Source organism: Zonotrichia leucophrys, unplaced genomic scaffold (genome assembly GCF_028769735.1).
Source record: "Zonotrichia leucophrys gambelii isolate GWCS_2022_RI unplaced genomic scaffold, RI_Zleu_2.0 Scaffold_53_334942, whole genome shotgun sequence".
Classification (NCBI taxonomy): Eukaryota; Metazoa; Chordata; class Aves; order Passeriformes; family Passerellidae; genus Zonotrichia; species Zonotrichia leucophrys.
In genome coordinates this window covers 99,830-126,421 of record NW_026992258.1, presented here as the reverse complement: position 1 = coordinate 126,421, position 26,592 = coordinate 99,830, and the positions used below count along the sequence as shown (strand labels likewise).

Below are 26,592 nucleotides of genomic sequence, written 5' to 3'. Positions count from 1 at the left end.
TCTCTGGGACTTTTCCTCCCCATTGGCTTCCTGTGCCGTGGAGCCTCTCAAAATGGCCTCTGCCACCAGGTTCTGCCACGGGCATTTGTCCTCCCTGCTCTCCATGCTCAGCTCCTGCTCTGCGGGAGGAAGGACAGGATGGGATTTGCCTCTGTGCCACAGGCAAGGGCAAGGAGATGCCCCCAGGGCTGTGCTGCAGCTGGGGCCGTGCTGGGCTGGGAGATGGAGCAGCACAGAGGGGAAAGGGGCACTGACTTCCTCCTCACCTGCCTCAGTGTCCCAGGGCATCTTCCTCTTCCTCACAGCCTCCCTGGGGTTGGGAATGGGAAATCCTTGTTTGGGGAAAACAAAGGAAAAGCACACAGAGTTTCAAGGTCCCTCTGCACCAGTCCATCTCTAGGAGTCACCGGCCATCTGGGCAGCATAAAAACCTCCCAAACACCAAGATTCAGCCCTGAAAAAGCCTTCCAGGAGTTGCCCGTCCCTGGTCCCTCCCGTCTGGTGTTCGGGGGTTCCCCCCTGTCCCATCTGCTGGGGTCACACTTGGATTGGGGGTTCCCCTTCTCCTCGGTGCCCGCCCTGCCCAGGCTGCTGGCAGTCCCAGCAATGCCAAAAGCTCCCCCCTCTTGGCTCTCCCCATTTTGGGATGCCAGGGCTGTTTGGGCTCCCGGGCTCCCTTCTCCCCTCATTCTCTGCTCTGGGCTGCAGCGGCTCCAAGGAGTCCCCCCTGCCCCTCTCCAGGCTCTTGAGGCTCCCGCCAATGGCGGCGCTCCCCCTTCTCTGGGCTCCCCACTTTGGGCTCCTGGGGGACACAGGGCTCTGCTCCTCCAGGCTGCCTCTGCCGGCAGCCGCCATCGGCACCCCCCGATGTCCCCCGAGGGGCCTTTTCCGCTCAGCCTTGGACTGCATCATTCTCTAAACATCCCCCCAAAAACCCAACCCAACGACCCCCCGGGATATCTGGGCCGGGCTCCCCTCTCTACTCACCTGCGCGATGTGGGGGGCGAGGATTTCACAGGTGGGGGCTGCGAATTCAGTCATGGCTCAACTCCCTGCATGGTTCCCTCAGCTCAGCCTTGATCCGCCTTTGTCCATCCTCTTCCTCTTCCTCTTCCTCCCGCTCCTCCTCTGTCTGATCTCCACCTCCTTCTCCTCCTCCTTCTCTCCTCCCTCTCCGACGCCCCCCTAACCCCGCCTGCTTCACTTCTCTTTCTTCTCCCGCTCCTCCTCTTCCATCCCCCCTCCTCCTCCTCCTCTGTCTTATCCCCACCTCCTTCTTCTTTTCCATCCTGAGACAGAGTAGAGATCCATTCTACATTAGGTGAAGTGTCTAGGAGAGGTGAAAAGTCTGTGAGGCCAAAGCTGAAGGAAAAACACGCATGCCGAGACAGCAAGGAGACAGAGAAAGAAAAACAGAAAAGACCACGAGGTCAATTTGCCCCCGACCTAGGAATTCCTTTGATAAAGAAGAACTGGAGATAAATGTCACGCGGAATGAATATGTATGAATCTATTGTGAAACTGTATGCATATGCATGTGGGAGGGGGATAAAAGAAGACCTGAGATCTTCAGGGGTACGCATGCCTTTTGAGGAGAATTTTCTCTGCATGCGTCCAGAGCCGTAAATAAACATACTGAGCTTTACAACTTTTATAAAGTTGTGAGGTTTCTTCTTTTCTCCGCAAAACATTTTGGCGAGCCAAGCCAGGAGTTCTCTGTCCCTGCAGGGGCAGAGGGAATAGATGGACCTCCAAGGCGCACCCTAGGATTTTTTTTTTCCTGGTGGGGCTCCGCTCATCTCACTTGCCACCTGCGGAGACAGACAAAGACCTGCTGGTCTGCGAAGGAGAATACGGTGTGTACTGAGGGGCTCCTGGAGGAGGGAAAGGAGAGCAAGGGAGTAAACCACCCTGAGAAGTCTGGGTTCAGCTGATAGAGCAGCTGTATTAGAGATGGGGTTCATCGTTCTGATACAGTGGAACCGCTAGCGGCTCTGGGTGGTGAGCTGGGTGAACCTGTGTATGTGTGTGTTGGGGTTCATCGTTCTGATAGAGCAGAACTGGTGAGCCCATGTGTGTTTTGTTTGTGTGTGTGTGTGTGATGTCCGGACACTGTGTTGCTGTATGGTCAATACTTGTGTGGTCAATGCACTGTGTTTCTAATTGTGCAAGTGATAAGTGTATTGTGTATAAAAGTGAGTAAATCTACAGTGCCCTACAGTGCGGGGGGGTCAGTACTTCCCGTGTTTGAAGCAGCCGAGTGAGGCCAGAGGCGCCGGCTGCAGCAGGCTGTGGGGGCAGGGAGAGAAGTGCCCCGCGGAGAAGCGAGTGGAGGAATGTAAGTGATAGTATTTATTGTGTTCAAATGTAGTAATTTGTGTAAATTTGGTACATTTTAACCGTGAGTATGAGCTCAGAGAGTTCCTTTGCCTTGGATGTTTGGACTTGATCTCTAGACTGTGTGCTGTTATTTTGATTGTGTCCAGGAAAATTGATGTGAGTAAATGTTGAATTATGGTATGGTGTGTGTGTTGAGAAAAGTGAGCACTTTGAGAGATATGCCCTTTCCCAGTGATTTTGTGTGGTGATTTTCTTCCCTGCATTGCGGTAATTTGATTCTCAGATTGTATAGTGGTGTTTGTGGAGACTTTAAGATTTTTGTTGCAACAAGAGTAGCATTTTACATAGGAGAACTATGGTATGGTGATTTATGCTTAACTACGGTAAAGCGAGTTAAAGGAATTCCAAGAATTCTCCCCCTCACAGCAATTCAAGCCTTGGCTCTAGTGAATTTTAGATAAAAGGCGGGGGGTGCACATGTGTGTCTCTGTCTGTGGGCATATCAGAGTTTCGGCTGTGACAAGTACAGCCTTTTTTGCAAGGCAGTAAAACAAGTGTAAGTAGACACAGTGCTTAATTTTGTAAAATAGAGTTTAGAATGAAGAGATGAATTAGTTAATGAGACTTCAGCTGGTACCATAGCAAGTCTGGACTGAGAATAGTCTGCTGTAGGGATTTAAAATTCTCTGTAACAAACAGAAGAGCCTGCCTTTGTGGGCGATTTCGGGTAGCCTTTGGTGCATCAAGAGGCTTGCATGCTGCATGAGGTGACAATGGCTGTCCCCTGGGCACAGGGACAGCTCTGGCTGCCCTGTCTCCCCAGGGAACACGGGAATGGCCTGTGGGCAAAAGCTGGATGTGCAGGTATTATTGCAGTGCGGTGTTTATGAGAAATGCTAGTTCTAATAGGCGTCAGGGCACATGCCCTGAGTGTAAATTAGAGGTTTCTGGTCAAGTGGATTCAGAACCTAAGGTCTTAGATCTTGTGTGTGGGAATCACATCTGATACCTGCCACCTGGAGCTCTGTGTGTGTAGGAGGAAAACTGAGAAACTACTGTGAAGGTCTGTGAAAAGAGGTTTGAGTGGAAGTGAGATAGGGCAAGGAGAAATAAATAATGAGAACTGACCAGAGCAAACAGCTTCCTAAATTAGCCCCTTTTGGGAGGGGCTCACTGGGAGAAGGCTGCCAGTAGGAGCAGCTCAGAAAATAAAAAGATTTATAACACTTCATTGCAGTTAGTACTGTTTTAAAATAGGAAGATAAATGGGATGGGGTTTCTGTATGCTGAAATGTCTTTTTGTTTTAAGAAATCACCCAGAATGGCAAAGAGACTGTGAGATCAGAACGCCCTCTGGTCTTGGCCCTTGAAAAGGAGAACAAGGCAAAGAGAAAGCAAATCAAATGTTTTGTTCAGCATACAGCATAAGAAAGCAATGTATGATGTCAAACAAAGATTATCATGCTGAAATGCAAAGCAATCACAGTTTGCAAAATGAATACATATGATTTGTTAAGGTCCGAAGGTAAGGGAGGGAGGATAAAGATGACCTCCCCAAAAGGGAAGAATTTTAGTTGATACAAGGGCCATATATTCAGTTTTAGAAAAAGCTTTAGTACCTGTGGAGAATGTTTATGTTGTAGTGTGGAGAACAACTGAACAACTGGCCAGTCTGAGAAGGCATACTTTTGCAAATCTTTAAAGTAACATATGTACTATGTATACTTACAATTCGCTCAATTCGCTAAGCATTCTCAAATGAGAAAGGTTACTCTGGAGGCAAATGATAGAAAGATGCTAGGCTTAACATTAACAGACACTGAAATTAAAGACATTATTAAGGAGATATTAGAATAAGTAAATAAGTGTTTTCAAGGCTATGGGCCTCTGCTGTACCAGGGAGAATGAAAGATGCCCCAATGGTAATCAAGCTTAAGGAAAGAACACAACTAGTGAAAACTGAGTAGTACCCTCAAAAGGAAGATAAGGAAGGAATCAGCCCAATAACTGATAGTACTGGATTAAGGGCTGTTAATAAGGTGACACAGAATTTATAACCTGTGGTAGCAAATCCATATACTTTACTAACTTGTTTCGCACCTGAGCTAACCTGGTTCACTGTTTTAGGCCTAAGAGATGCCTTCTTTTTGAAGCCCCAAAGCGGATAGCCTTCAAGAAATAATGAGTTAAAACATGGAATGTGAAACATTCGAAGAAAGCATAGCATTTAGGAAACATATAGAGCAATAAATCGGCTAAGGCATGGAACACAATGACAGGAAAGAGAGATAGGGATAGGGGAGTTGATGGGCTAAGCATGTTCAGAGCCAACAATGTCAAACTGACCCTAAGAGTCTTGCCAAGCCATGGGGACCAAGCCAAGAACACCGGGAATTGGCCATATTAGGATAGGAGTTCAAAAGTTTAAGGAGGAAGACTCATCAGGTGCCCCCTGCCCATGATGAAGGCAACCGGAACGACCACTGAAATGATCCTCAAAAGAGAAGTCTCCGCCCACGCTCCGCCTACACCACGCCTCCTATGAATATGCATGCAAGGCCATGATTATGCATGTGATATGATGTAACCTTGCACCCAAAACTGTATAAAGGGCTTGCTTTCGTTACGAGATACTCAGAAATCCCTTTGTGATTTCTCCGACGCGTCGTAATAAAATACCTCCTGTCTATGCTGACTTACTTGAGTCTCTTAGGCAGTTATTCTCGCCTTTTGGGGCAAAATTCGGCATCATTTTGCCTCCCTATCCACGAAGCCAGCCAGAAAATTTTTAAATGAGCTGGTGAATGGAGAGGCAAAGAAAGCAGCAAAGGGTGAGGTACAGATTTTCCTCGAAGGTAAGCCATAATACAATAATACTAATCAAAAGAGACATACAACTGCAAGGGGTGGGCTACCATTGAAAGAGAGCTAGTAATCTGTCGTGGGGTGACAGCCTTCAGCCTTTATCCCAATATCGTGTGTTGTGTCTGGAAGCTGTGCCTTCCCCTCCCCCGCCCCCCCCCGGCCGTCTTGCTGTGGCCGGATGGGGGAGAGGGGGGGGGGGGGTGTGCCCAGGCACTTTTGCTTTTGGCTTTTGGCTTTGGCTGCTTGGCTTGGCTAGCCGCTTGCTTGCTTGCTTGCTTGCTTGCTTTCTGCTTTTTTTTGCGCTGGTTTTTTTTTCCTTTTTTCCCTTTTCTTTTGTTCTCTCTTTCTTACCCTCCCCTGAAGATACTGGACCGGCTCCGGACCTGGCCTGAAAGCTCCAGGACACCCGAAGCCTGCGACAGAAGCTCGGCGCCCTCACAACACAGTCTGGTCCCTTTTCTTTTCTTGTGTTGGGGAGTGTTCTTTCTGTTACTTGTAAATAAATAGGTTTTGTTTTCCACTTTGCTCCTCCGAGGAATTCCTTCCCGAACCCGGTGTTGGGGGAGGGGTGGTTGGAGGTTTGTTTTGTTTTGGGGGGCTCCCTTTTGGACATTTCCCCCTAATTTGTCCTAAACCAGGACAGTATACTTTTTGGTGCGTTGGCCGGGAAATTCGGAGGCCAAAAAGAGTGGAAAAAAAACCTATAACAATAATATTTTGGTTTTGGTTGTTTTGTGGGCATATTGGTGATTCATAATGTCATTTGGAGTGGAAGCTTGCCGGTTTTGCTGGTCCCTAGGGGCTTTTGAAGTTTTAATACCTTTGTTGTCCCTAGGGTTATTTCCTTACCCAAAAATAGCTCTGATGTTGTCCCTAATAAGTAGCTTTTGTAAGCGGGGGGCACTAACCAGAATAATCATTGTGCTGGCCTTATGTGCGATGATGTGTCGGATAACAATGCTGGACTTTATTTCAGGAATGTATGGATTGTTGTCATGGCTGTGTACTCAGTTTGTTTGGGGAGAAGAAGAGGAAGGGGCTTTTCAGCCTTTGTCTTCCTTCTTCTCCTACAAATTGTTGACATCTCTATTAGAAAATACTGACTTTCCCCTGAGTTTGAAAGAAACCATCTTTCTGGCATTTAATTTATTAAGCCTTGTCTATACTGTCTGGAGTGTATACAAAATGAAAGCTGAGATTTCTAGAGGGGTTAGAGAGACTCCTGATTCAGGAGTAAAACAAAGCAGGAAAAATTTTGACTGGAGTGGGAAATGGGAGGATATGGGCCAGACTTTAAAGGAATTTTCTGATCCTATAGACTGGGACTTTCCATCTGATCAAATTCAGAATCCAGTCCAGGTGGCAAAGTATTTGAGGGAGAAGTGCCATGGTAATACTAAGGAAGAAAGGATTACTGCAGTGAGCTGGGCCTTGGCGTTTGTTTACCGTACTCTGCTAGATACTGTGGAGCAGCAGATAGCAGAAAGGGAACAGGGATATAAGTTAGTTACTATCCCAGTGACCCAGGCTGCAGCTAACATCCCAGGCTCCAGGCTAGCAGCTGAATCAGACAATAGGCCCCAAACCATGGCTGTTGCAGCTAATACAAGAGGTGGAAAGTGTAAAGGCAAGATCGATCGGAAGGTGGAGGATGATGACGATGATGCAGAAGAAGGACCCTCACCAAAATCAGAGGCCACATCAAGGGGCACAGAATCTGGAGCCAATATTGACTCCTTTTCTCTGAAGGACCTCAGAGGCCTAAGAAAGGATTACAGCCGACAACCTGACGAATCTATAATTAGTTGGTTAGTCCGCCTTTGGGATGCTGCAGGGGAGGTTACAATTTTGGATGGTACTGAAGTGAGGCATTTGGGATCCCTGTCACATGATCCTGCCATCGATCAAGGTGTGATGAGGGGGGCTAACCCTCACAGCCTCTGGGAACCGGTCCTAAGAAGCATAGCAGAATGATACCTGTGTACGGATGATCTCTATATGCAGCAGACACGGTGGAAGACCATAGAACAGGGGATCCAACGCCTGAGAGAGATGGCAGTCGCAGAGCTCATTTTCTCAGATGACACAACAACTAGGAATCCGGACCTGGTACCATGCACTCCGGTAATGTGGAGGAAACTTGTGCGACTTGGGCCACCTGAATACGCTTCTGCCCTAGCAATAATGAAGCGAGATGATACATATGAGACTGTGCTCGATATGGCAAAGAATCTTCGAGCGTACACAGATGCTGTGCATGGCCCAACTCATGCCAGAATTGCAGCAGTGGAAACCCGACTGCAGAAACTAGAAGACAAAATAGAGGAGAATCATAAGAAACTCCGGGAAGAGATCAAGGAGGACCTTATTCAAATCTCAGCCATACAAATTAGAAGCCCTGGTGTCCAACGCCGGCGCTCCTTTGATGGGGAGAGAAGGTACATCCCACGGGCTGAGTTATGGTTTTTCCTGCGTGAGTCTGGAGAAGACATGAGGAGATGGGATGGAAAACCCACCGCTGCTTTGGCACAACGGGTGCGTGATTTGAAGAAAAGAGAAAGTATCACCAAAAAGATAGCAGCTCCGGTCGCTCGTAGCCGAGATGATGATGACATGTCCGATCCCCTTGAAGGAACTTCCAAGGCATATGCCCAAGGAAAGAAGGACAATCTGGCTTAGAGGGGCCCTGCCTCTAGCCAGGAAGAGGCACGGGAGAACCGGGTTTTTTGGAAGGTGTGGATCAGATGGCCTGGCACATCAGAGCCACAAGACTATGACCATGTCCCCAGAAGTAGAGCTAATGAAGAGCAGCAAAACAACCAGCAAGTACATCAGGCTGCAAAGATAGGGGAGTTGAAGATAGATCTCGACTGGGAGCATAAGGGAGAGTTATTCTTAGCACGATGGGCCCACGATGCCTCAGGCCACCAGGGTAGAGATGCCACCTATAAGTGGGCACGAGACCGAGGGGTGGATCTAACCATGGACAGTATCTCTCAGGATATTCGTGACTGTGAGACGTGCGCTGCCATTAAGCAGGCCAAGCGACTGAAGCCCCTCTGGTATGGGGGGCGGTGGTCTAAGTACAAATACGGGGAGGCCTGGCAGATTGATTACATCACACTGCCTCAAACCCGCCAGGGCAAGCGCTATGTACTAACCATGGTAGAAGCCACCACAGGATGGTTGGAAACCTACCCTGTGTCCCATGCTACAGCCCGTAACACTATCTTGGGCCTTGAGAAGCAGGTCCTTTGGAGGCACGGTACTCCCGAGAGAATTGAGTCGGATAATGGAACTCATTTTAAAAACAATCTTATTAATACTTGGGCTAGGGAACATGGCATCGAGTGGGTATACCATATCCCCTATCATGCACCAGCTGCAGGGAAGGTGGAAAGGTACAATGGATTGTTAAAAACCACCTTAAAAGCATTGGGTGGGGGGTCTTTAAGAAACTGGGAGCAGCATTTGGCAAAGGCTACCTGGTTAGTTAACACACGAGGTTCCATCAACCGAGCGGGTCCTGCTCAGTCTGAGCTCCTTAATATAGTAGATGGGGATAAAGCCCCAGTGGCCCATGTCAGAGGTTTGTTGGGAAAGACAGTATGGATCAACCCTGCCTCGAGTACAGATAAACCCATCCGTGGGATTGTCTTTGCTCAAGGACCAGGTAATACATGGTGGATAATGCAGAAAGATGGAACAACACGGTGTGTACCTCAGGGAGACCTGATTGTGGGATGAGACTCATATATGAATGTCATTGTTTGTTGAATGTGAGACAGAAGGAAACTGTAAGTGTCAAAGGTCTGAGCAAGTAAGATGAGAGGAATGCGTAAGTGTCAAAGGTGTAAGTGAAATGAAAGTTTTTTATTGTATGTTCACGATATGGGATAAGGGGTGGAGTGTCGTGGGGTGACAGCCTTCAGCCTTTATCCCAATATCATGTGTTGTGTCTGGCAGCTGTGCCTTCCCCCCCCCCCCCGGCTGTCTTGCTGTGGCCGGATGGGGAAGGGGGGGGGGGGGGGTGTGCCCAGGCACTTTTGCTTTTGGCTTTTGGCTTTGGCTGCTTGGCTTGGCTAGCCGCTTGCTTGGGAGGGAGAGGGAGAGGTTAGATTCCCTGAGGTCTCTACATTTCAGAACAAACATCTGCCTCAAGTATGACCTAAACCTCTGTCAGATACACTTGTGAAGTGTGTCTGAATTTGCAGTGTGAGCCCAGCACATCCCTTTGGCAGAGAGGGATGATCATGGACAGAAAGCAGTTCCTGTTCCCCATAACAAACATCTAACTGGCATATTAGGGACAAGATTAGGAGTTTTAAATGGAATTGATTCAGAAATACTGATGAATAAACTGGCTGCTGCAGCAGGTAGCCTAACAAAATTGAAGCAGCCTTTATAGTAATCTCTATTGGCATTAGGAACTAGCCAGTGACAGATTTCAAAGTACTGCCAAAGTAAGGAAGTATGAAAAGGCCGGGGACCAAGACCACAAATTGATAGTAGAAGCACTTAGTATAGTTCAAGATAATGTGTCTTTAGCTTTCAGTTGTATACAAGCACAGTTATGGATACAAGCAACAGCAGCTCTGATCATATAGGAAAGGGGTGAAGGTAATTTTCCAGCTGAAATTTGGAAAATTGAATGGGATAATGCAATTGATTTTGAAAGGAAGTTTCAATCCTGGTGGACTATGGTGAATTTCACCTATGATCCTGTTTCTAATGTGGCCACTGCCTTTGTGCTTACCATACATAATGCCACTGTTTATGTTATCCATCCCATCATTGCCCTAGGATTAAACCATGAAAAAACAACACTCTATCCTTCAGAACATAGAGTGTGGGCACGAAAAGATGAATGAAAAAGTGGCAGACAGTAAACTTAGAATCCTGCATTACCAGAGAACAAATGAGATTCATTTGTGAAAGCAATACTGTTAATGCCCAAGATGTGTTTGGACATTGAACAGAGTATTTGCCACTTTGAAATTCATCCAGTCACTGACCAGAAAAACTGTGCTTGTATATACTGGAAAAGGGTGTATGCTTGAGAACTGCTTGTGCTGCTGTACAAATTGATAGCAATGATGTTATTCTGTCTAGTAGAAACCATTCTAATCTCTGTATTTGTAATTTGTTTAAAATTATTGGGTGTGATTTTTCGTATTTGGTAACAGTAACATCCCACCAGCTGATTACAGCCAATTACACAGTGTATCACAGACTACTACCTACCCCTATTGGGGTGAACATTACATTAGTAAAACAATTAATTAAGCACCAAGACCTATTAGAAGTCTTGAAAGAAATCCAAGAAAGTGGAAGGAAAACCTTAATTACTGTCCAACATGATACAAAAGAGATAACCAGAGTTCTACAAAGAATAAAATAAAATATGGATCATCACTGGTGAGATGTGATCTTTGGGTGGTCACCAAGAGCAAATGGAATCTTTAATAAGTTGTGCCACCCTATTGTAGTTTTACTAATATTAGTTGGGATAAGCTTAAGATTATCTATTACATTGGTAATTTGGAACTAGAGAATACTACAACAAATGGCTGTACTAACCTCTTTATCAAACGTACATAATGAAGCATTAAAAGACACTTATTGTCATGAAAGTTTTCATTAAGTAAAAGAATTTACTTATTTCCTAGGAAAGGGGGGAATAAGACAGAGTAGGGATCCATCCTGAATTAGGTGAAGTGTCTAACAATGGTGAAATGTCTGTGAGGCCAAAGCTGAAGGAAAAACTCGCATGCAGAGACAGCAAGGAGACAGAGAAAGAAAAACAGAAAAGACCACGAGGTCAATTTGCCCCAACCTAGAAATTCCTTTGATAAAGAAGAGCTGGTGCTAAGTGTCATGGGGGATGAATATGTATGAACTTATTGTGAAACTGTATGCATATGCATTTGGGAGGGGGATAAAAGAAGACCTGAGATCTTCAGGGGTACGCATGCCTTTTGAGGAGAATTTTTCTTCGTGTGCATCCAGCGCCGTAAATAAACATACCGAGCTTTACAGCTTTTATAAAGTTGTGAGGTTTCTTCTTTTCTCCGCAAAACAACATCATCCCCAGGCTATCTAACTCCCTGTTCCGAGTTCCAGTCACATGTTTCTCAATTACTCTGAGCTGTTTGCTTAATGCCACCATGTAGGTGGACATTCTGGACATTCCCTTTGTATTCTATATGGTCTTCTATAAGGCATTCCAAAAGGATTCAGCATTCCTTTAGCTCAAAAGGTTTAGTTTGAATTTGCAATAGTGCTAATGGAAGAGCTTGGGATAGGGTAGATTGACTTCTTGCCCCAGTCTTATGATTTGCTGCTTAATCAAATGATTCATTCTCTCCACCTGGCCGCTTGATTGGGGGCGATATAGGGTGTGAAGTTCCCAGTCTATGCCCAGCTGGCTACTAATCTGTTGCACTATTTTCGAAATGAAATGTGATTCTTTATCTGAGGATATTGTTGCTGGAACTCTGAAGCATGGTATTATTTCTTGCAAAAAAATAATCTGGTCACCTCCTGAGTTTTCACACTTCTGGTGGGGAATGTTTCTGGCCACCCTGAAAATGTATCTATTAATACCAGTAAGTACTGATACTCCCCTTTCCTTGGGAGTTCTGAAAAGTTGATTTGCCACTGCTGTACAGGCCCATGGCCTCTCCCAGTCTGACCGAGTTTCGGCCAGGGGGTATTTTGGGGTTAGTCCGGAGGCAAGGATCACATTGTCGGCTTACCTGAGTGATAGTGGCATATAAATTCCTGACAACGATACAACGATTGTTTCAATCAGGTGTGTGTTCTAGAAAGCCTGTGGAAATTACTACTTCAAAGTCAACACTTCATTTCAATGTACTCTGTATCACTCGCAACCTTGGTCATTTGGAGAAAGGAGCCACACTCTATAAAAGGCTTTTAAGTAGTTAGGCCCTAGTGTGTTTTCTAGTGCCCTTCCTTCACTAGTAACCATGAAAATGGGAAGGGATTACTAGCTCTCTTTCAATGGTAGCCCACCCCTTGCAGTTGTACGTCTCTTTTGATTAGTATTATTGTATTATGGCTTACCTTTGAGGAAAATCTGTACCTCACCCTTTGCTGCTTTCTTTGCCTCTCCATCCACCAGCTCATTTCTTTCCTCCAATTTTAAGCTCACTCTCTGGTGTGCCTTAATATGCCTTTTCAGGTAGCAGAACTGCTTCCAACAGCTGGATTGTCTCTTCTTTCCCTGTGAGGTCAGCAGTCCCCTTTCCTTCCAGATGGCTCCATGTGCATGTACAATTCTGAATGCCTTTTGCTGTTTCTAAGGCATGGGTCCATGCCTCAGCATTCTGTGTAGAGGTACCTGTTGGTAAGGGTCCAGACTCTATTACCTCTCTGCAGGTAGTCACTGTGAACTTTGCAATGTCGCTTTCCTTTCAGTGAACCAGGTCTCTGCATCGTCTGGAGGAGTGTCCTTTAAGTCTGGTCGGCTGGAGTAGGTAGCTTCAGTGGTCTCTAGGAAACTATGGTGTACTGTTTCTCCTTGATTCCACTGAGAAAAGAAGCTGGGTTGACAATATTAGTCACCACTATCTCTACATCATCTTGCTCTACCATGATGGCCTGGTATTTCAGAAACATCTCTGGTGAAAGCCAGTGGCCACCCTTTTCTTCCAGCACTGCGGACACTGTATGGGACACTTGCACAGTCATTTTTGTCCCAGGGTAAACTTGCGTGCCTCTTGAATATGTAGCAGCACAACTGCTGCTACAGCTCGGAGGCAACCTGGCCATCCTTTGGCTGTTGCATCTAGTTGCTTAGAGAAGTAAGCAACTGCCCTCTGGTATGGACGCAAGTCTTGAGCCAATATTCCCAGGGCAATTCCTTGCGTGGAAAAATAGAAAGAATGCTTTACTTACATCTGGAAGTTTCAAAGCTGGAGCCGACATGAGGGCACTCTCTAGCTGGTGAAAGGCCCGTGTGGCATATTTTGTCCACTGGAGTTCTCTGTTTCCATTGGCAATAAGAGCATAGAGGAGTCTGCCGAGCAGTCCATAATTATAAGCCCACAGCTGGCACTACTCTGCCATGCCTAAGAAGGTTTGGAGTTCTTTCGTTGTCTGAGGTTTCAGGGTTTGGCATAGGGCTTCCCTGCCTTAAAGTCTGCTGCTCAGTACTCACTTCTTACCCCAGGTAGATTACCTTCTGTTTCACTACCTGTGCCTTTTTCTTTGAGACTCTGCGTCCTTGGAGCCCTAGGAAATTCAAAAGGCTTACCGTCCAGGCTTCTCTTGCTTCCCTCATCCGAGTGGCTACTAGAAGATCATCCACGTACTGCAACAGCCTCCTTTCCTCTTGTGGAGCTTCCCTGGACTCTGGGTCTTTGCAAGCTGTTCTCCAATCGGAGCGGGGAATTTTGAAGCCTTCAGACACATGGACTATGTGAGCTTATGTTTGAATGCAAAAATTTTCTGGCTGGCTTCGTGGATAGGGAGGCAAAAGAAGGCATCTCTTAGGCCTAAAACAGTGAACCCGGTTAGCTCAGGTGCGAAACAAGTTGGTAAAGTCTATGGATTTGCTACTACAGGGTATAAATTCTGTGTTATCTTATTGACAGCCCTTAATCCAGTACTATCAGTTATTGGACTGATTCCTTCCTTATCTTCCTTTTGAGGGTACTACTCAGTTCTCACTGGTTGTGTTCTTTCATTAAGCTTGATTACCATGGGGGAGCATCTTTCACTCTCCCTGGTACAGCAGAGGCCCATACCCTTGAAAACACTTATTTACTTATTCTAATATCTCCTTAATAATGTCTTTCTTAATTTCCGTGTCTGTTAATATTAAGTCTAACATCTTTATATTATTTGCCTCCAGAGTAACCTTTCTCATTTGAGAATGTTTAGCAAATTGAGCGAATTGTACAAAAGCTTTTAGGTACACATAGTACACATGTTACTTTAAAGTTTTGCAAAAGTATGCCTTCTCAGACTGGCCAGTTGTTCAGTTGTTCCCCACACTACAACATCAACATTCTCCACAGGTACTAAAGCTTTATTTAAAACTGAATATATGACCCTTGTGCCGACAAAAATTCTTCCCTTTTGGGGAAGTCATCTTTACCCTTCCTCCCTTACCTTGGGAGGAGCCTTTAGCAAATCATATGTACTCATTTTGCGAACTGTGATTGCTTTGCATTTCAGCATGATAACCCTTGCCTGATTTCATACGTTGCTATCTTATGCTGCATGCTGAACATCATGTTTGATTTGCTTTCTCTTTGCCTTGTTTTCTTTTTCAAGGACCAAGACCAGAGGGCGGTCTGATCTCACAGTCTCTTTGTCATTCTGGGTGATTTCTTAAAACAAAAGACATTTCAGCATACAAAAACTATCCCATTTATCTTCCTATTATAAAACAGTACTAACAGCAATGAAGTATTATAAATCTTTTTATTTTCTGAGCTGCTCTTACTGGCAACCTCCTCCCAGTGAGCCCTTCCCAAAAGGGGCTAATTTAGGAACCTGTTTGCTCTGGTCAGTTCTCATTATTTATTTCTCCTTGCCCTATCTCGCTTCCACTCAAACCTTTTCACAGACCTTCACAGTAGTTTCTCAGTTTTCCTCCTACACACACAGAGCTCCAGGTGGCAGGTATCAGATGTGATTCCCACACACAAGATCTAAGACCTTAGGTTCTGAATCCGCTTGACCAGAAACCTCTAATTTACACTCGGGGAATGCGCCCTGACATTTATTAGAACAGCAAAACAGCAGTACCAGTGTTTCTCATAAACACCGCACTGCAATAATACCTGCACATCCAGCTTTTGCCCACAGGCCATTCCCGTGTTCCCTGGGGAGACAGGGCAGCCAGAGCTGTCCCTATGCCCAGGGCACAGCCACTGTCACCTCACACAGCATGCAAGCCTCTTGATGTACCAAAGGCTCCCTGAAATTGCTCACAAAGGCAGGCTATTCTGTTTGTTAGAGAGAACTTTAAATTCCTACAGCAGAATGTTTCCAGTCCAGACTTACTGCAGTGCCAGCTGAAGTCTCATAAATCTCATAAGTCTCATTAACTAATTAATCTCATTCATCTCTTCCATATAAACTCTGGTTTACAAAATATCAGTCTTTTCTAGTTCTCTTCTTGCACAATCTAATTAAGCACTGTGTCTACTTACACTTGTTTTAATGCTTTGCAAAAGGCTGTGCTAGTCGCAGCCGAAACTCTGATGTGCCCGCAAACACAGACACACGCACCACCCCCCCCCCTTTATCTAAAATTCACTAGAGCCAAGGCTTGAATTGCTGTGAGGGGGAGAATTCTTGGAATTCCTTAACTTTCTTTACCGTAGTTAAGCATAAATCACCATACTATAGTTCTCCTATGTAAAATGCTACTCTTGTTGCAACAAAATCTTAAAACCTCCACAAACGCTACTATACAATCTGAGAATCAAATTACCACAATGCAGCAGAAGAAAATCACCACACAAAATCACTGGGAAGGGGCATATTTCTCAAAGTGCTCACTTTTTTCAACACAACACAGCATACCATAATTCAACATTTACTCATCAATTTTCCTGGACACAATCAAAACAACAGCACACAGTCTAGAGATCAAGTCCAAACATCCAAGGCAAAGGAACTCTCTGAGCTCATACTCACGGTTAAAATGTACCAAATCTACACAAATCACTACATTTAAACACAATAAATACCATCACTGACATTCCTCCACTCGCTTCTCCGCGGGGCACTTCTCTCCCTGCCCCCACAGCCTGCTGCAGCCAGCACCTCTGGCCTCACTTGGCTGCTTCAAACACGGGTAGTACGGAATCCCCTGCACTGTAGGGCACTTGCTCTCTTTTATATACCATACACTTATCACTTGCAAGATCACAAACACAGGGCACTGACCAGACACATTAATCATACAGCAACACAGTGTCTGGACATCACACACACACACACAAACAAAACACACATGGGCTCACCAGTTCTGCTCTATCAGAACAATGAACCCCCAATACACACATACACGGGTTCACCCAGCTCACCCCAGAGCCACTAGCGGTTCCACTCTATCAGAACGAAGAACCCCGTCTCTAATACAGCTGCTCTATCAGCTGAACCCAGACTTCTCAGGGTGGTTTACTCCCTTGCTCTCCTTTCCCTCCCCCAGTGGCCCCTCAGTACATACCATATCTTCCTCTGCAGGCCAGCAGGTCGTTGTCTGTCCTCGCAGGTGGCAAGTTGAGACAAGCGGAGCCCCACCAGGAAAGAAATCCTAGGGCGCGCCTTGGAGGTCCGTCTATTCCCCCTGCCCCTGTGGGGACAGAGAACTCCTGGCTTGGCTCTCCATAATGTTTTGCGGAGAAAAGTAGAAACCTCACAACTTTATAAAAGTTGTAAAGCTCGGTATGTTTATTTACCTCGCCGGACACATACGGAGAAAATTCTCCTCAAAAGGCATGCGTACCCCTGATGATTTCAGGCCTCCTTTTATTCTCCTTCCAAATGCATATGCATACAGTTTCACAATAGGTTCATACATATTCATTCCGCGTGACATTTATCGCCAGTTCTTCTTTATCAAAGGAATTTCTAGGTCAGGGGCAAATTGACCTCGTGGTCTTTTCTGTTTTTCTTTCTCTGTCTCCTTGCTGTCTCGGCATGCGAGAACTGGGACTGACTGGGAACATACTGGGGCTGATCTAGGAAGCAACTGGAACCACGCTGGACACAGCTGGGACCATACTGGGAGACATTGGAAGCAACTGGGATTATACTCGGACTACACTGGGAGGGCTGGCTTGTGACTGGGATCAGACTGGAGCTTACTGGGATCATATTGGGGTTGAAAGGGAGCGACTGGGATCACACTTTGGGCTACTGGGAGCAACTGAGGCAAACTGGGATGATGCTGCAAGCAAACTGGAGGAACTGGGAAGGACTGGATGCATGCTGGAGGCAACTGGGATATACTGGGCATGACTGGGGAATCATACTGGGAGAACTAACATCTTACTGGGGCCACTGGCAGTGTCTGGAAATGACTACAGACATGCTAGGGGCAACTGGGATATACTGGGATTGTCTGTAACCATACTGGGGGGACTGGAATCACACTGGGAACAACTGGGACCATACTGGGGAGAACTGGGACCATGCTGGGGCAACTGAGAGTGAGTGGGATCATACTGGGAGGGACTGGGATAATCTGGGGAGTGACTGGGACTAGAGCAGAGGTAACTGGTTCCACTGGGACCATATTGGGAGTGTCTGTAACCATAGGGGAGTGATGGAAGCACACTGGGAACAGCTGGGCCCATGCTGGGAACAACTGGGATCACTCTGAGGGTGACTGGAATCATGCTTGGATTCACTGGGAGAAACTGGAATGGTGCTGAAAGCAACTGGGAGGAAGTGGGAGTGACAGGGAACTCGCTAGAAGCAACTGGGATAAATTGAGAGAGACAGGGAGCAACTGAGGTCACACTGGAGGCACTGGAATTGTACTGGGATTGTCTGAGAGCAACTGGGATTAGACTGCAAGTGACTGGGATCATACTGGGAGTGGTTACAATCATACTGGGATTATACTGGGTGTGATTATACTGGACCCTGACTGGCTGTTACTGGGAGCTAAAGGGCCCATGCTGGGACCCAACTGGGGACATAGAGCAACTGGGATAAAACTGGGAGCAAGTGAACCATGCTGAGGTAACTGGGAGTGCCTGGCAATGACTGCCAGAATGTTCAGGGCAACTGGGATATATTGGGAGTGTCTGAGATCATAGGGATGGTGACTGTGACCACACTGGGAGGGACAGGGAATGTGCTGGGGAAACTGGGAACACGCTGGGGGCAAGTGGGAGTGACTGGGGCCCCGCTGGGAGAGACTGGGATCATACTGGGAGTGGGTAGGACTATTCTAGGGGAGAACTGGGGGAACTGGGAATACACTGGATGAAAGTTGCAGGAACTGGGATTAACTGGAACAGTGCTGGGAGCCAATTGCATCAGCATAGGGAATGACTGGGAGGGACTGGGATCATACTGAGAGCAACAGGGATCCTGCAGGGAGTGAGGGGGAAGTGACCAGGCTCCTACTGGGAGTGCTGAGGAAACTGGAAGCAGCCACTTCTGGCCCTGGGACCCTCCAAAAACACTTCCCGGGAACCCCTGATGTCCCCCCGAGGGCCATCTGCGGCTCGACTTTAGAGCCCTGCCAGCTCCAAACATCCCCCCCATCCCCCCCCAAAAAACCCAAACCCACGCACCCCTCGCCAGATTTGGGCCGAGCCCCCCCTGACCAGGCACTGCGGGATGGGGGGCGATGCTCCTGGGGCTGCAGAGACTCCAGGGAGTGCCAGGGCCACGAGATTTCTTTTGTCTCCCTTCTCCAGCTGCTTCTTACTGCTGCTGCACCTTGTCCTCTTTCCTCCTCCTCCTCCCCCGGTCCCGAAGCCCTCGCAGCCCACTTCCCAGCCCCCAGCCCCTCCTTTTTCCCCACTGAGGACTCCTGGCACCCCTTTTTCTGGGCACAGGATTCCCTGGACACCCCATCCCAGCTCTCCTAGTGCCTGCACCCTCTTTCCTTGGCTCTGAGCCCCTGAACCTCCTTCCCAGCTCTGCCAGCCCTTCAAGCCCCCCCTTTCCTTGGCCTGTTGACCCCCCTCAATCCCCAAACTCTCACTTTCAGCCCCGCAGCTCCCCCAGATCTCTGTGTCCCCCCAGTTTTGCACTCCCTGCAGTGCCTGGAAGTGGCACTGTCGGAGCCCGGCCCGGGGGTCGCCCAGTCCTGGATTGTGGGGGACGGGGACAGGACCCCCTGGGAGCACTGGGGCAGTGAGCAGGGCTGGATGGAGCTGCAGAGAACGGGGATGGTGGGGGGAGCTGAGCTGGGATATTGGGATAGCCAGAACTGGGATATTGAGATAGCCAGGGCTGGGATATTGGGATAGCCAGAACTGGGATATTAGGATAGCCAGGGCTGGGATATTGGGATAGCCAGAACTGGGATATTGGGATAGCCAGGAGGGCACTGCCGGAGTAGCTTTGGTGGCCCTGGGCACCCGGTGGGGCTGCAGCTGCTGCAGGGGCTCCTGGGGAATGTTCCAGAGCAAAGCTCAAAGCAAACAACAGGTCCTGGAGGGAATTCTGCCCCTGGGTCTGTGCTGGGAGCCCAAGGGAACAGCCCAAAGTGTTGGAGCTCAGTCTCCCTCGGCCAGGCTGTGTTCCCTGTCCCTGTGCCCTGTCCCCCAGCTATCCCCTGTACTTGTGCCCTGTCCTCTGTGCCTCACCTGTTCTCTGTCCCTTAGCTGTTCCCCGTCCTCTGTACCTCAGCTGTACCCTGTCCCTGTCTCTGTCCCTCAGCTCTGTGGGGTCAGAGGTGGCAGCAGGACCTGGGGCAGCCCAGGGGGAGAACAACCCTGAGCCCCAGCTGGGCCAGTTGCCCCAGTTCCCTCCCCCCAGAGGTGTCCAGGTCACTCCCAGCATGGGCCCTGTGTCTCCCAGTCACACCCAGTATGATCCCAGTAACTTTCAGTTACATTCAATACAATCCCAGTATGATCCAAATCACTCCCAGTATGATCCCAATCACTCCCAGAATGATCCCACTAAGATCCCAGCATGGTCCCAGGTATTACCATTCACCCCTAGGATGGTTCCAGCCTCTCCCAGTATGATTCCAGTACCCCTTGTTGTGGGTAAACCAGGACTCCTGAATAACTGACCAATGTGACCAAGCAGAAGCTCTTTATTGTTTACATTACACACACTTTTCCAGATTCTACAAACTATTAAGATCACACTTCTTGATTGGTGCCTTTGTCTCATTCCCTCATTCTCTGTCTCCATTTCTCAATGTCTGTGATTGGTTACCGTGCAGGTGTTTCACAGTCCTCTGTTATCCAGTTCCTGCCATCCTGGTGTGCCCTTTCTCAGCTTCTTTTTTCTTATTTTAGCACAGTTTATGTCTCAGTAACCTTGATGAATTCCACAGTGCCCTGAGACAATTCTGATAAGAACAGTTACAGATGGTATGGCTGGTGCACACTGAGGCCTGAGTTGTTCACATACACTGCTACAATTCCCCCTTCTTCTTCTTGCAGCAGCCAGACTCTCTTTACTGTGTTCTCTTCTAAGGGTCATGAACTTAATTATGCATGGAATAACACAAAGCAATAAAATAATGACTACTAATATTAACAAAATTTCCTTTACAATACCTTTCAACCATCCAGTTATTCCCCATTCCTTAAAACATTCATCCAACCCCCAGTCATTCATTCACAGTCAATTTCTTCACGTTATCTTGTAGTTTTTTGAGTTTCCTGTGAATGGATGCAGAATGGTCAGAGAGGTTCATACAACACATCCCTTCCAACTCCTCACACCCGTGCCCATGTGCTAAAAACAACAAATCTATAGCAGCTATATTTTGCAGTGTGCCATGACTAATACTATCTACATCAGTGAGCATTTGATTTAGAACAGTTGAAGTTGTGTTCAGTTGTTCAGCTGTCCAGCATCCCAACTTATTCAGGGGAGTCAAAGCCTGAGCAGCCACAGCACCTGGAGCAAGGAATGTTGCTGTGATTCGTGCTGGAGCACTCCAAAGATCCACATAATCATTACAATTAGATCCTAAGACTGGGATTGCTCTTTCAGTTCTTGTGCTGTGTCCTGCTCTCCAGATAGTCTGATTCAGCATTTCTCACATGCTAGGGGCAAACATGGTTAGTTTTCCTGGGTAACAAGGTCCACCAAAGGGATTACTTGGAATTGCAGGCCAGGGCCTATCCCCACAGATTAAACAGACACCTGGTGGAAGCCTTTTTACAGTCTCATTTGCACCAGCACTGCCAGGATAAATCCAATTGTGGCAATACTTGGTCACATTCTGATACCATGGAGAATTGGGATTAAGAATGACACTATTATTCTTGGGATGTGGGACTAGAACATTGCTTAGTTGTTTTTGGGTCCAGAAAGTAGTTTAAAACAAGCCATAATTCCCAGGAACTGATCCTAACAGGTCTAGTTCTTGGGGTTCTAGTCCAGTTTCATTCAGGGATTGTGTCATCACACCTGCTTGGAAGCCTTCACCGTTTGCCTTAATTCCCAGCCTTTTGCATATGTCAAATTTTTTACCACCTCTGGTGATGTTACACCAGTGATTCTCCACGCTTGATCTCTTTGCTTCCAAGTATGGTTTTCCTCCAGCTCCTACCCACCTTGCAAACCCAGTAAAATCACTCACTGGGATACCAATTAGACATCTGCAGAAGGGATCTCTGGGCATGGCCAAGGATAAGCAAAAGGAATTCACCCCAGGAGCAAAGGCCTAAACCATGGGGGTTGACTCCAGGACCCAATCCACCAATCATATCCTGGCCCTGTGGACAGGTTGTGACAATTGCCTGAGCATCCTGCAGTAATATTCCAAGTTGTTTGGGTAAAACTTTCACAGTTTGATGAAAAAACTCATGAACCCTTCTGGCTTGGCCAAATTTATTGATGTTGGGAGAAGCTGAGGCCCAAAATGGTGCCACCAATTGATCACCTTCTCGTTCCCTAAGGCCAGGCCTCCCTCCAATCTGCAGTGACTCTGAATATGGGCAATGTTTTGCGGAGATAACCAAAAGCTCCACAACTTTGTGAAAGTTGTAAAGTCGGTGTGTTTATTACAGCGCTGGAGGCATGTGGAGATTACTCACCATAAAAGACATGCGGACCTCTGGGGACTTCAGGTCCCTTTTTGTCCTCCTCTCAAATACATATGTATACAATTTCAGAATAGGTTCATACATATTCATTTTTACGAATTTCGTGTGACATTTGCCGCTAGTTCTTCTTTATCAGAAAGAATTCCTAGGTCAGGTTGACCTGCTCTCACAGCAGCTTCTGTCTCTCTCTATCACCCTCTGTCTCCCCCCCCACCCGCTTCATATCTGTCCTTCACTGAAGCAGTTCCTCTGTGCCTAGGTTTTTGAAGTCAGGATAAATAGCTATGTTTTTTAACTACAGACTCAAATATGTACATTACACCAAAATCAAAATGGATTTCTACTCTGGAGAATTTCTACTCTGTCTCATTTCCCCCCTTTCCTAGAAAATAAGTAAATTCTTTTACTTAATGCAAACTTCTACGACAATAAGTGTCTCAATGCTTTACCAAGTACGTTTGATAAGGAGGTTTACACAGCTACACACTAATTTAGAATTAGAGAATACTACAGCAATATAATGGATAATCTTAAACTTATTCTAACTAATATTAACAAAACTACAATGGGATGACACAACTTATTAAAGATTCCATTTGCTGTTGGCGACCACCCAAAGATCACATCCTACCAGTGATGATCTGCATTTTGTTTTATTCTTTGTAGAATTCTGGTTATTTCTTTTGTATCATGTTGGACAGTAATTAAGGGTTTTTTTCTGCTTTCTTGGATTTCTTTCAAGATTCTCAGTAGGTCTTGGTGCTTATTTAGTTCTTTTACTAATGTAAGGTCTATCTCAATAGGAGTTGGTGATAGTCTGTGATACATTGTATAATTGGTTTTAATCAACTGGTGGGATGTCACTGGGGCTCAGTACAAAAAATCACACCCGATGATCTTAACAAAATTACAAAGATTAGAATGATTTTTACTAGATAAAATAACATCATTGCTATCAATTTTTACAGCAGCACAAGCAGTTCTCAAGCACACGCAACCTTTACCAGTATATATGAGCACAGTTTTCTGATCAGTGACTGGATGAACTTCAAAGTGGCAAATACTCAGTTCAGTGTCTACACACACATATTGGGCATTAATATTATTGCTTTCACAAATGAATCTTAGCTGTTCTCTAGTAATGCATGATTCTAAGTTTACTGTCTGCCACTTTTCATTCACCTTTCATGCCCACACTCTATGTTCTGAAGGGTAGAGCACTGTTTTTTCATGGTTTAATCCCAGTGCAATGATGGGGTGGATAACGTAAACAGTGGCATTACGTATGGTAAGCACAAAGGCAGTGGCCACATTAGAAGCAGGATCATAGGTGAGATTTACTATAGTCCACCAGGATTGAAACTCCTTTTCAAAATCAATCGCAATCTTAGACAACTTTCTGAATTTCAGCTGGAAAATTACCTTCACCCCTTTCGCATATGATCAGAGCTGCTGTTGCTTGCATCTATAACTCTGCTTGTATACAACTGAAAGCTAAAGACATTATCTTGAATTGTACTAAGTGCTTCTACTATTAACTTGTGGTCTTGGTCCCTGGCCTTTTCTTACTTTGGCAGTACTTTTGAAACCTGCTACTGGCTAGTTCCTAATGCCAATAGAGATGACTATAAAGGCTGCTTCAATTTTGTTAGGCTACCTGCTGCAGTGGCCAGCTTATTCATCAGTATTTCTGAATCAATTCTATTTAAAACTCCTAATCCTGTCCCTAATATCTCAGTTAGATCCTTTCTTATCCTGCTCCTGAGATATGCCTGTCTTTGTAACCACTTTGTCCAGCCCTCAAAGGATGTTCTTAGGAAAGAGGAGCAGGCTGGTTGGATTTTTGAGATGTTAATTTGGATCATCAACTCCACTTGTTTGAGAGACCATTCTGGATTGAACAACAGAATGTTGTTCACTCACATTCCTCACTACATAGGGACCTATTTCATACACTTCAGGTTCAAGTTTGGGTTGAGTCTGAACTATTTGAGTCCTAGAGTGGGTTGTATAAGGTCTTATTGTTGTAAAAAGTGCAGTGTCTATTTTAAATTTAAATGAGAGCCCGATAGCATCACGAGCCCAAAGGCAAGTCACTTTTACAGACTGTATCAAGGTGAAATTACACCAACAGTCTGATTCACTTAGGCTATCACAAACTTCCTGGTGTTTGTACACACCAGGAGAGGTTGAGACACTAATTGCATCTGCTCTCTCATAAGCCATCTCATTGACCACCTGGCATCCTACTTTGATTTCTTCTCCTCTGATCTCTTAAGTGTCCACAGTTCTTGCTCCTGCCATTCTTGCTCCTCATATACCTGATTCCCGTGGATTACTACAGTGGATAGGTTTAAATCTTTTATCTCAGAAAGTTCTTCCATGGATCCAGTATACTGATTAAAAGCCTGGGACCAAGGCCATTCAGCATTGCTTTGGACAGAGGTACTCTCTAGTTCTAAAACTTCAGTTATAATTATATACAAAACAATTCTGTAAATGAAAGTATGAACTACCACCAGCCGCAATACACACATTTTGCCCAAGTAAGTTTTAGTCTCAGTTCATTGTCTCCTGGTGTCACTCTCCAAGGGGCTTCTGGGGCCTTCTTCACTCGAGAGTGATGGATCCAGGCGTTCTGCTCCTTGATATTGATTGCGGGGAAGGTGGTGAGAGGTACTTGCAGTGGTCTCTCCCACTGTGGTTCCGAAGTCTTCTCTGTAAGAGACTTAACATATACGTAATCACTAGGCTGTATGTTATGTACTGGCCCATCTAACTCCCTGCTCCAAGTTCCGGCCCTGTGTTTCTCAATTTCTCTGAGCTGTTTGTTTAAGGCCACCATGTAGCTGGCTAGTGTTATCTCCCCAATGTGGGTGGACATTACCTTTTGTATTCAATATGGTCTTCCATAAAGTATTTCAAAAGGACTCAGCTTCTCTTTAGCCCGAGGTTTAGTTCAAATTTGCAATAGTGTCAGTGGAGGAGCTTGGGGCCAGGGTAGATTAACTTCCTGTCCCAGTCTTACAATCTGCTGCTTAATTAAATGATTCATTTTCTCCACCTGGCCACTTGATTGGGGGCGGTATGGAGTGTGAAGTTCCCAATCTATGCCCAGGTGGCTAGTAATCTGTTGCACTATTTTGTAAATGAAATGTGATCCTCTATCCGAGGATATTGTGGCTGGAACTCAGAAGTGTGGTATTATTCCTTGTAATAATACCCTGGTCATCTCTCGAGCTTTTACAGTTTTGGTGGGGAATGGTTCTGGCCACCCTGAAAATGTATCTGTAATACATTTATTAATACTGAAAATTAATGCTAAAATACCAGCAAATACCAATACCCCCCTTTCCTTGGGAGTTCTGAAAAGTCAATTTGCCACTGCTGTCCAGGCCTATGGCCTCTCTCAGTCTGACAGAGTTGTGACCTGGTGGTATTTGTGGGGTTAGTCTGTAGGCAGAGATCACACTGTCGGGTCACTTTAGTAATAGTGGCATATAAATTCCTGGCAACAATTCTTTCAATCAAGTAGGTGTATAGGGCACATATTCCCCAGTGTGCTTTCTGGTGTTCTTCCCGTACTAGTGACTACAATAAATGGGAAGGCATTACCAGCTTCTCTTCAATGGTAGCCCACCCTTCTTGGTTATATGTCCCTCTTTGATCTTCAATTAATTTTCTATCTCTCTTATTATATTCTGGCTTACCTTCAAGGGAAATTTGTCCATCTGAAATTAGGGCATCTCCAGTAGTTACCTCACCTTTCACTGCTTCCTTTGCCTCTCTATCCGCCAGCTCATTTCCTTCTTCCAATTCTGAGCTCACTCTTTGGTGTGCCTTAATATACATAATTGCTACCTTTTCAGGCAGCTGAACTGCTTCTAGCAGCTGGATTATCTCTTGTGCATGTTTGATGTTCTTTCCCTGTGAGGTCAGCAGTCCCCTCTCTTTCCAGACGGCTCCATGTGCATGCACGACTCCGAATGCATAGCTAGAGTCTGTGTAGACGTTTATTCTCTTTCCTTTTGCCATTTCCAAGGCATGGGCCAGGGCAATTATCTCAGCCTTCTGCGCAGAGGTCCCTGTTGGTAAGGGTCCAGATTTGATTACCTCTCTGCAGGTGGTCACTGTGTACCTATCATGTCGGTTTCTATTGGCAATGTAGCTACTCCCGTCAGTGAACCAGGTCTCTGCATCTTCCAAAGGAGTGTCCTTTAAGTCTGGGTGGCTGGAGTAGGTAGGTAGCTTCAATGGTCTCCAGGCAATCATGGTGTACTGCTTCTCCTTGATTTCCACTGAGAAAGGAAGCTGGGCTGACAATATTAGTCACTACTATCTCTACATCATCTTGCTCTATCATGATGGCCTAGTATTTCAGGAGCCTCTGTGGTGAAAACCAGTGGCCACCCATTGCTTCCAGTACTGCAGACACTGTGTGGGACACTAGCACAGTCATTTTTGTCCTAGGGGAGACTTGGGTGCTTCTTGAATATTCAGCACAACTGCTGCTACAGCTCTGAGGCAACCTGGCCATCTTTTGGCTGTTGCATCTGGTTGCTTGGAGAAGTAAGCAACTGCTCTCTGGTATGGACCCAAGTCCTAAGCTAATATTCCCAGGACAATTCCCTGTCTTCCA

At 46.2% G+C, this 26,592-nt stretch overlaps 1 protein-coding gene across 5 annotated transcripts in view; it reads right to left on the bottom strand.

Moving 5' to 3' along the window:
* Positions 1–19,965: 19,965 nt before the first annotated feature.
* Positions 19,966–26,592, bottom strand: part of LOC135460519 (golgin subfamily A member 6-like protein 22) — a 40,348-nt gene continuing 33,721 nt past the window's right edge. For all 5 annotated transcript variants that reach the window (XM_064737385.1, XM_064737389.1, XM_064737388.1 and 2 more), the window contains one exon: positions 19,966–24,681. In XM_064737385.1, coding sequence (XP_064593455.1) covers positions 24,518–24,681 — 164 coding nt within the window. In that variant the 3' untranslated portion in view covers positions 19,966–24,517. The remainder of the gene's footprint in view (positions 24,682–26,592) is intronic.